At 38.3% G+C, this 11,133-nt stretch overlaps 1 protein-coding gene across 1 annotated transcript; it reads left to right on the top strand.

Annotated features, from left to right (window-relative positions):
• The first annotated feature begins 1,522 nt into the window (after positions 1 to 1,522).
• On the top strand, positions 1,523 to 10,669 carry wdr46 (WD repeat domain 46). The gene is made up of 14 exons (XM_066643627.1): positions 1,523 to 1,669; positions 2,825 to 2,998; positions 3,116 to 3,196; positions 3,879 to 3,991; positions 4,093 to 4,180; positions 4,624 to 4,685; positions 5,079 to 5,183; positions 5,266 to 5,416; positions 6,560 to 6,795; positions 7,050 to 7,203; positions 7,689 to 7,839; positions 8,873 to 9,063; positions 9,798 to 9,911; positions 10,246 to 10,669. The coding sequence occupies exons 1-14, from the start codon at positions 1,613 to 1,615 to the stop codon at positions 10,360 to 10,362; spliced, it is 1,794 nt and encodes a 597-aa protein (XP_066499724.1). The 5' UTR covers positions 1,523 to 1,612; the 3' UTR covers positions 10,363 to 10,669.
• Positions 10,670 to 11,133: the final 464 nt, after the last annotated feature.

The following is an 11,133-nucleotide window of genomic DNA, read 5'->3' on the forward strand; positions in this document are numbered from 1 at the left end:
TGTTTCTGCCCATCCCCCTCACTCTGACTGTAACTTCAACAGTATCTTTCAGCACAATCTTGGCTCCAGAAGAATAATGACTGAACAGTGCCACAGTGACCTAGTGCAGTTTGGTCACAGCAGTGTATTTAAATGATCCAGCAGATAGGGTGTTAGATAATGATTGGTGCTTTGCGTGTGTGTAGGAGGTGTACGTGTCCATATTGGCGTGCATGTACACTTTTAGGCAAGAGAGAAAGTTGCTTATTTATACCTTGCATGTGAGAATGAATGGAAGAGAAGTTATTGTAGGAATGTGTGCGTGAGAATGAACGGTGGTGGTTGTATTGCAGGGGAATGTGCACGATTATATCCTGCAGATAAGGAAAGTGTTAAAAGATCCAACCATTCAGTCTCACGCAAGCCAAAGGGAGAGGCCACAAGTTTGTTCTCAGGACTTTGCCTTGGAGGCATAAACTACACTGAGCCACAACACTGTTTATTAAGAGCCATTCATTCTCTTGTTGTCCTCAAGAAAAAACACACACAACTACACAATTTCTTTATGCAGTGTCACATCACAAGCCATGCAGGAAAGTACTGTGTATGGCCACCAATGCACAGTCTTTTTGAATCAAGTGTATTAATAGGCAGTTTTTAACGCCTTTGCTTGCAGTAACAGCTTTTACTTTTCCATTAACACTTCATACTAGATATTGGAACAAGTCATAATAGGTTCTTGTGAAGATTAATATGCAAGATACAGCATATTAAGGCATTTTAGACAATTTTGTGCTTTAAACTTTGTGACACATGACTGTGCCCTTTTGCGCAAACTGAGGTCCACAGACAAGTTTTAATGAGTTTGATGAGGAGGAATTCCAGTGGTCCAGATGAAATGGAATACTGCTTATGAACCATCATTTTTCAACCCACATCAGAGCCTGACGACAGGCTATATCAAGCAAACTATTATGTGCCGAAAGGGCTGAGATGGAATGAAATTAAATTTGGCTATATTCTGTATGCCACTTCAGCAGTTGGATAAACATTAATGTTTGGCTCCAACTACCGACTCATGAATGGAACTGATACACGTGTTTTTGTTATTATTATTACTATTATACTAGATATGTGTTTACTAAACCATTTTTAATAATTAGAGATTAGTTGGGGATTTGTTTGGTTTTAGGGGGTTAAACGGTGACACAGTCAGTGTTTTGGCCCCATCTAGCGACTGAGGAAGGGAACTGATATAGCGTTGATGTTTAAAAAGTGATACAGACACTACAGCAAGTTCTAATGTTATACTTTATATAAGATAATGGCAGTAATATTCAAATGTTCAAATTATGAAGGTTTACACTTAAAGAGAAAATATGTTAAAGAGAGGATAAAATTAAATAAGAGAAAATGGGACGAGAAATAGAGAACATTAAGAGAGGAGACAGGAAATAAAGAGACGAAGTAAATTGTGGGAGAGAGAAAATAAATTGTGACAGAGGAGAGAAATGTTGAAATTTGAGAAAAAGACAGGAAACGAAACGAGAAGTCAGGAGAGAAGAGAAACGGGGGGAAGTAGAGGAGAGACAGGAGGGCTATAGAGCGGAAATACAAAAAATACACAACAAAGATGGCGGCGGCCAGTGAGGGAGCGTTGGTGAAAACACACGTGGAGAAAAAGAAAAAGGCAAGAGATTGTTACTGGTTAAACTTAACGGAGCAGTACTAATCGAACAGAATTATATTTTGTAAATGGTTTGTATTTGCGCAGGGATTTTGAACGCAGTGTTTAACAGAAGTAAATGTGATTTAAGCAGTGAGTGGTGAGCTGCTGACAGAAACTAACGATAACTGTACGGTCACAATAAATTAGTTCAGTACATCTTAGAAATACACACAATTTACCGACACTTTACTAAGAGCGTTTATCTTATACCATAATATATGTTCTTATATAGGAGCGCAGACTTGTAGCTAGCTTTCCCCCAAAATATATTGTATTTTAATGTCTAGTAATATATATGTAAAGATAGTTAATGTAAAGCTCTATTAATGTCACATCTGGTATTAGAAATAGATGGGAAATCGAGACTAAGTGCCTAAGCAAATGAACGGAGTGTCCTCTCTACATTCAGTTGCAGACGTTAATTAATGAATAAAATTAATATTGTTGATAATAGTCAAAACAGAAGATTTTTGCGATATGCCCAAAAGGAGAATACATGTATTAGCAGGACATGAAACAAAATACATTTGTGTACCAGGAGAATTAAGAACATATTAGATCATTTTGAACATGGATATAGTTGGGCAAATCCTGCAGCTGCCATTTTTAAATGTAGTTTGCACTTTAGTTGCAGGTCAGAATTAATCAGATTTTATGGACAGGTGACTTTGATCTACATAAACGTCTGTAATGGTATATTGCAGCAAGAGTTTTCATTAAACCTGCTTTAGTTAGTTTACTCTAGAAAGTGTTATAAAATGTAACACTTATTGTGATAAGCCTTGTGATCAGGTACATCAGTGTCATGTAACCTGAACGATGAACTATGAATGCACACCTATGAATGAAGTCCTATATATTTTGTCTTGACCTGAATATAAAATAATACACTAATTTATATAGATGTTATATATGTTACTGTTTATACTGGGGGTAATATTTTTATACTCTATAAAAATAGTGTAAATACAGTGTGATTACAACATGGAATTATTTGAAAAATATTTTCAAATAATTTTGAAATTATTGTCTACTGTTACAGAAACTGTTGTGGGTGTAAATATGCAACAATATGCAGTGTATTTTTCTGATTTTCATGTTCTCCTTTTACATTAGGCTCCTAAACGTTACTGGGAAGAAACACAGGACACAGCCAAAGAGGATGGTGAGGCACAAAAAAGCAGTTATGAGCCAAAGCAGCATAACACAACTGAAAAGCATCAAAACGAAAGTCAAGACGGACGGAGAAAGAGGAGAAAAGGAAAGCCTTATGGAAAGTCTATATCAGGGGTGTGTATTTGTATTTTTTTTTTTATTGAGGATCCTACAGGAAATTACTGTACGTTTCTGTGCCCAAAGCTAATTTCCAGATGTGTTGTTCTCATTGATTCAATGTCATTTTCTCAGAAAAAGGACCCTTTCCCTGGTGAAGCCCCCATCCCAAAAGAGCGTCTAAAGAAGTTCCAGAGAGGAGAGAAATTTAAAGTGGTAAGTCACGGTCATTTTGTGACACATTGAACAAATATATGTTGACTTCTGTGTTTGTATAAGCTGTGGACTTATTACAAGGGAAATAGTTTTGTTCTCTTTATTAATTAATGAATTCTGAGACTATGTCTGTTGTGTGTATGGAATGCAGTGGGGTAATGTAAATTTGATCAAGCTAAATTGACTTTCTAGCCAAAATGGAAATAATTTCTATTTCTATCTAGATATATAACATTTATCAGATTGTTTTATTCAGAGCCTGTGGGTGAGTGTTATAGGACACTTACTGGTCAAATAGGGCACTTACCTCAAAGGGGGAATGATCCCCAGTCTACAGTGTGAAGGGCAGGGGTATTGTCCATTTAAACTCTACCAACCAAACTGCAGTCATTGCTACATCTGCTACAAACATCTAAAAATGACCTCCAGCAGTAACTCTATAGTATCTAGAACCAGTTTAAAAACTAGAAAAATAATTTCTGGTGATGTATCTTGATGCTAAAGGGAACCTCTATAGGAGCTGTTATGGTATATTCTGTAATATGCTTTGTTCTATCAAATACTAGTGTTTGGATGGAATGCCCTCTTGTTTTTTGTTTTTTTTCAGTCAACAAAAAACATGCTTTGATCCTTTACTGTGCTTTTACTGTGTAAAATGTCTCTCCTCTTGTTGCTGCCTCAGCCTCAAGAAACTCGGATTAAGCTGAAAGAGATTCTCACAAAATCTGAATCTGCCTCTGACCTGGCTCAGAAACATGCTGCACGATATGAACTGCTGCTCACAGAGGATGCTGGGTAATGTAGTTCTCTCTAGTAGCTGGATGTTTCTTTTGTTATGAAATATTCCAGATTTTTGTTTGATATGGGTTAGCTCATGCTGGTTTCTGTGTCAAAAGGTTCCTGGAGGGAGATGACGGTGAAGACACATGTACTATATCACAGGACGATATAGCAGAAGCTGTGGATATCACTTCTGGGTCAAAGGTGCTTAAGAGTGTAAAAGCGTCTGTATGCATGTGGTTGGAATTTGGTCAGAACTCGTGCTGAGGGGCTCAGAAGAGCGGCAGCTGTCTAAGCGTTCTCATCCTCGGGAGATCTCTCAGCCGTCTGGGGCCAGTTGTCCAAGAGAGCACCCTTTGAAGCATTGGAAATTACTAAAATGGGGAAAATATTGTGTTTGAAAGATGAATTAGTTGTATACTGATATAACTGTGCAGTTAAATACTAATTCCAGTATTAATTTCTGTCTTAATATTGGTCAGAAAACTCACAATGAAATGTTTTCCCATGTTTTATGTGCCCTGCTAGGAATTTTGATGTTAAACGTATCATTTTTAACATTTTTCTGCTTAGATTTTATTGGCTTTGATTTTTATTGTTTACATATGTTACATTATTCTTAACTTTCTCTTTTATTTTTATTGTAGTACTTTAACTTGCATCTGTCCCAGTTTGGTCCGTACAGAATGGATTACAGCAGAACTGGCCGGTAAGTTTGAGCAAATTAGTTGTATTAATAATTTCACTCTGTCCCTGATGACTACATGTGACCCAAGAATACAATGTTTGTAATTTCGCAGTTGTAAAGATATTAGGGATGAAACAGTACATTACAAATGACAATTGTGTTCTATATAAAAGAGCTTCATATGTTTTCTTCATATGTATTTAATATAATTAAAGTAAAACGTGCTTATGTTAATATTCTGGTGTATGCACCATACACAATACAGATACAGTCATATAGTAAAACAGGGTTAACACCGATGTTATGTTTCATATTCAGTTTGTCTGTGTTTTGAAGTTGTTGCATTGCTACATTTGTTACACAAATCAACGAGATTAAATACATGTATTTAAATTTGTCTTAATGTGTGTTTAGGCATTTGTTACTAGGTGGAAAGAGAGGTCATGTGACTTGCATAGAGTGGCAGTCCAAAAACCTCATGTGTGAGATGAATGTCATGGAAACAGTTCAAGATGTCAAGTAGGTGCACATCCTAATTTCTGCAGGATTTGAGGCCAAAATTTTTGTGCATACCTAATTTAGTTCCCCATTTGTCCACTAGGTGGCTTCACTCCGAGGCAATGTTTGCTGTGGCTCAGAAGAAATGGCTGTACATTTACGACTCCAAAGGCATAGAGCTGCACTGCATCAAGAAATTCAATGATGTCCTTCGTATGCAGTTCCTTCCCTACCACTTCCTACTTGCCACATCGGTGCGAATGTTAAAGCAAACCCATTTACACTTTAAAGGAAACTTCTACGAGTGTAATCTAAAAACACTTGTTATAAAAATTAGAAGATGTTTCCTCACTATATGCTAGCTCTCCCCAGTAAACAAGGAACGTCCCTGGACGTTCGAAATATGTCTAAAAGTTGTCTGTCCGTCAAGGACATATTTTAAACGTCAATGGACGTCCAAAATCCATCTTAATAAGTTAGTCAAGTGGTGACCAATCGATAACATCAGTGGACGTCCAAAATGCATTTTATAAAATAATTTATTTCGGGACCAATTAATAACGTCAATGGATGTTCAAAATACGTCTAATAGTCGTCTTTTCAATGTCTGTGTTTGGACGTCTTTTCAACTTTCATTTTCAACCTTAAGAGAACGTTGATTAGACGGCAGTCTTTACCTTATTTCAACGTTGAATCAACGGCTAATTTTTTACTGGGTCCCCAGTCTATTTGCGTACTGGAAAGCGGTCTGAGCTGGGTGATGTGTGGGCATGAGACTATTGACTATATGAGACTATTTGGTGCAGATTCAAGTAAAGCAGGACTTCATAAGTCAAACTTAATTTTTAATTTGAAAATTCAAATTAAACACACTACACCAAACCAATAAAAGTCATTGGGCAAAACTCCTGAAATTATGTTAGTCTACATCTGACTTAAAATGTACATCAATCTGTGTAAGAGCCCATGCCATATTTACATAAATACAGGGGTCCTTGAATTACGACGTTGATCTGTTCCTACGTCGCGCCGTAAACCGATTTTCGGTTTAAGTCGGAACATACGTACATGCTATACGTAAATAATATACTGTAAGCACTTAACCTATCCTAACACCTATCCTCCTCGGTCCCGAGCCGCGTAACCGTGTATTCTTATGCCGCGCACAACAAACACGAAGTTCACGTTACGACGTTTACGACGCAAAACCACTTGAGTCTAAACAAGGCTTTATACAATAAATGGCAGATGTGTCGTAACCACGAAACATCGTAACTCGGGACTGACGTAACCCGAGGACCTCCTGTAACACAGGCTGCATGCCTGGAGAGTTAAACTGCCTCATCTGCCTCAAAGTCAAGCTATTGATTACGTATGTCATATGTGTTTTCTCTCAGAGTGCTACAGGTTTCTTGCAGTATCTGGATGTATCTATTGGCAAGGAGGTAGCAGCCATCAACACAAAGTTAGGGAGGCTTGATGCTATGACTCAGAACCCCAACAACGCAATTATTCACCTTGGCCACTCCAATGGCATAGTCTCACTATGGTCACCCAATCAAAAAGAGCCCCTCGTTAAAATGCTTTGTCACCGGGGTGGTGTCCGCTCCCTCGCCGTGGATAAAACTGGCACGTACGTATTGCTCCTTTATCTGTGTGATTTGCAGGAAAATCAAATGCCTTGTTTTGTTGACATTTTGAATAAGGAACAACAAAGTCTGTAGTATATCGATACCACTCAGTGCAGCTGAAATCTGATTGGATATTAGCATGTGTTGGTTGTTGGTGTCAGGTGACTTTTGGAGGCATGTCTGTCCACTTTTGGTGCTGCCTGAGAGACTCATAATAATTAATGTCACGTAACAGTGAAGACTTTGTGTGTTACAGGTACATGGTGACGTCAGGACTGGACAGAAGGCTGAAAGTCTATGACATCAGGATGTTTCAACAACTTAATTGCTACTTCCTGCCTGCTGGAGCTTCCTGCCTCTCCCTTAGTCAGAAAGGATTGCTCAGTGCTGCTACTGGGGATGTGGTGCAGGTATATACACACACACACACACACATTACATAATACAGACACAGACACACATATATACAGATACATGTCTTACTGGAATTCTGTGAAGCTGCTTTGTGACAACATCAGTTGTGAAAAGCGCTATAGAAATAAATTTGATTTGATTTGATTAATGCACAATGCTTAGTGCTTCTGTTGAAGTGAAGTGTAATATCAGGACCTCTTTCTGTCTGTGACAGCTTCTACTATTTTTACAAGACTTTACAACAGTTATCGGAACATTTCTGTGAGGATTTGATGCAAGGTTTAGCCATGAGAATATTAGTGGGGTCAAGTATTGGTGGTGTTGATTATTCATGGATTACAAAAGCCAACTCCTGTTTAATTTGGTGCATTTATATGGAGATTGTACATACTCGTGTTTGCTGAACATCTTTATACAGTGGATGCAGTGAGTAAAGTTTGAATGTTGTTCTAGATTTAAGAAATACTGTGTTCATTCCCAGGTTTACCGTGATGTTTGGGGAGGTAGTCCTTTGACAAAGCCCTATATGGCACATCGTGTGAGAGGGACAGTGTGTGGCGTTGGGTACTGCCCATTTGAAGATGTGCTGGGTATTGGACATGCAGAAGGATTCACCAGTATGATCGTACCAGGTCAGCATGCGCATACACACTCACTTTAAATCATTGAATGGATGTGTTGCAGTCACTTCTTCAGCCACTGTTCTTACTGTGCTGATAATGCTTCTGTCATTATAGATTTGATTTGTTAATGTTCTAGAGATGATCCAGCACCTTTTAACATGTCTGTTTCTTTCACTGTACAAGCACAATACTGCGCATCAGCTGCAAAAATAGCATACAATACCACTTCACGGATAATACTCAGAATTCCTTCTAGTGTCTGTATTTTCCCATTTATGTTTCTGTTAATATTTCATTGGGCTAGAATGTTTAGAGGAATATAATTAATTGAGCTTTTTCTCAGGAGTATTATTTCTGCGCCTGAGATTATATTCATAATTTAGCCCCAGGCCATTTATTTCCTGAAGAAGACCAGCACCTTTTTTAGGCTTTGGAAACCGAACATTTAATTTATAGCCAGTGTGTCAGTTTGAGCTTTGTATTATTAGGTAACACTTCCCAATTTAAAACTACTAAAATTAAGTAGCATGTATTAACATACGCATGACTTTCACATGGGGCGGCACAGTGGTGAAGCAGGTAGTGTCGCAGTCACACAGCTCCAGGGATCTGGAGGTTGTGGGTTCGATTCCCGCTTCGGGTGACTGTCTGTGAGGAGTTTGGTGTGTTCTCCACGTGTCCGCGTGGGTTTCCTCCCACAGTCCAAAACACACGTTGGTAGGTGGATTGGCGACTCAAAATGGGTCCGTAGGTGTGAGCGTTAGAGTGAATGTGTGTGATGCCCTGTGAAGGGCTGGCGCCTCCTCCAGGGTGTGTTCCTGCCTTGCGCCCAATGATTCCAGGTAGGCTCTGGACCCATGGCAACCCTGAACTGGATAAGGGTTACAGATAATGAATAAATGAATGTCTTTTACATGGTGATTTCAGTACACAAATAATGTATCTTTTCTTGTAACATCAGTAATTGTTACAAAAAAACAGAGGGAGTTGACTTTGTGTTGTGTTTGTTTGAAAATGTTTTTTTTTTTTTTTTTTTAAATAGGTGCTGGTGAGCCAAACTTTGATGCTCTGGATGTGAACCCGTATCGCAGCGTCAAGCAGCGGCAGGAATGGGAGGTCAAGGCTTTGCTGGAGAAGGTGCAACCTGAGCTGATCTCCTTGGACATGGGGATGCTGGGTAAAGTGGACAAGGCTACTTTTGAGCAGAAACACAAGGAGAGAGTGGAAGTTTTGGTGAGTTCTTTTAGCAGACACACAGACCCTCAGCTGAGCTGTTAATGTGGAATTTTGGTATTTTGTCACTCCCCACTCCCATATTTTCAGTCTGATCCTGAAGCTTAAACTGTCAGCCTTCAGATCACAAGCCTGCATCTTTAACCTGAAGGCATTATCACTTTTTTTAAGGCTTATTTTATATCTCAGGCTTGGTTGTGTATGTTTTGATGCAAAGTGTGGGACAGATGCTGGGTGTGTTTTCCTGGTGATGCTCTCCTGGGCCTTCATTATGGCAGTATTTAATTACTATATGAAAAAAGGTAGGGGCATATGTTTATGGGAGGGTCCCAGAGTCTCTCACTGTGCACGCACCTGCTCTGGTGGACGACTGCCTGGCCAGCACTAATTTTTGCAAGCCTTGTGTCAGCTAGAAAAAACCTACACACCAAACATTTTTAATAAGCAGTGTTCTTTCCACACTTTACAGCAGCGTACCTGGCCCTGTTCTTGTAATATGAATGTGTTTTTCAGACATCTTCCCAGGTTTTGGTAGCGCTTTATGAGTGAGGTGACTTTTTATAGAAAGGTTTGTGGAGGTGGCAATATCTTCAAAAGTTTGGTCGAAACTTTAGATAAATACCTACATTTTGATTACAGTTTTTGTACTGGTTGGTACTCTGGGTTTTTGTATGCGTATTGAAAAAGTAAACCATGTTTAATCATTTTGATGTTAATATTATCCTCTGTTTCAGGGCTATGATCCTTTAGCAAATGAAAAGTTCAAGCCAAGAATGAGAAAGAAAGGCAGAAGCTCAGCTGGCGCAGTGGAGAAGAGAAAGAATAAAGTTGCCCATGAAGATCAGAGGGTATTTTCTTATGCACACACACTCTTTTTCACTGTTATACTAAAAGAACCATCAGACATTTCTCTTCACTATGAAACAACCAAAATACTGATGTATATTTATACTGCATATAGTTATTATAATCCTGAATGTATCAGAGAACATTTATAAACTTGGCCATTCCAATGGATGTGACCTGCTCTGGAGCACAAACTGTTTCATTCAGGGACTACAGTCAAATGTGAAGAACATCGTGTGTAGAAATCTCTTTCATGAATATTTTTTAATGTTGTAAGCATTTAGCTCAAATACATTTCACTCTTCTCAAATTCTGCTTCTTGTCATCTTCCTTTAGGATGTGATTCGGAAAACAGTAGAAGAAAACATGGAAAAGGAAAAGGAGAGAAAGGAGAGGGCTGAAGAGCAGCTCAAACACAGGAAAACTACAGCTCTGGACCGATTCAAAAAGTAGTCCAAGCAGCACTGGGCTTCACAAAGCCTGTTGCTGTTCATTTTGCCCCTTTTTGAAAAGATAAAGGACTGATTCAGCATGAGGACCACTGAGACACACTGAGACTTCCTCTTCAGTTTGGGGCTTTGTGGCTGTGTACTCTAAAAGGAGTCCAATTTTTTTTAAACTTTTTGTTTTTGCCTGAGCTGTTCATAGTAACATTTAAAAAAAAATATTCCTGTTTGAATCGTACTAAACTGTATGTCTGCACTGGTAAAATGTATTAAAATCATACTTATTCCTAAAAACCCAACTGCTGCTGTTATATGCTTATACCTTTTACATTGTCCTTAACGCCTTAAAATTTGAAAATGTTGGGAGAATTAAAATTAGTTTATTAGTGATACTTTAAAAACGTACCTTTGTCTGTCACCTAGGATTTATTTTTGTCTCGTTTGACAATCAGAGCCCAGAACACCTTGATATTGACTCATGGAGCCAAAAAAAAAAGAAAAGAGAAACATGAATGTGTTTAATCTACCCGTCAAAATACGGGACCCTATTTATACGTGTTTTAAAAGTCCATATTTATATAACAGTCTGGATTTGATAATGATGTTTGTTTTTAGGTCTGAGCCAAGTATTCAGAAGCATCTATATTTAGTCCATGTTTTGTTTTGAAAATGCCCTGATCAGAATGCTTTAATCTTGGTATTTTAGCTAAACTTCTAGAATAATTTCTCTCTATATAACCTCGCCATTTTTGTTTATTAACTCTCTAAAATGGTGCAT

This window comes from Hoplias malabaricus, chromosome 14 (genome assembly GCF_029633855.1).
Source record: "Hoplias malabaricus isolate fHopMal1 chromosome 14, fHopMal1.hap1, whole genome shotgun sequence".
Lineage (NCBI taxonomy): Eukaryota > Metazoa > Chordata > Actinopteri > Characiformes > Erythrinidae > Hoplias > Hoplias malabaricus.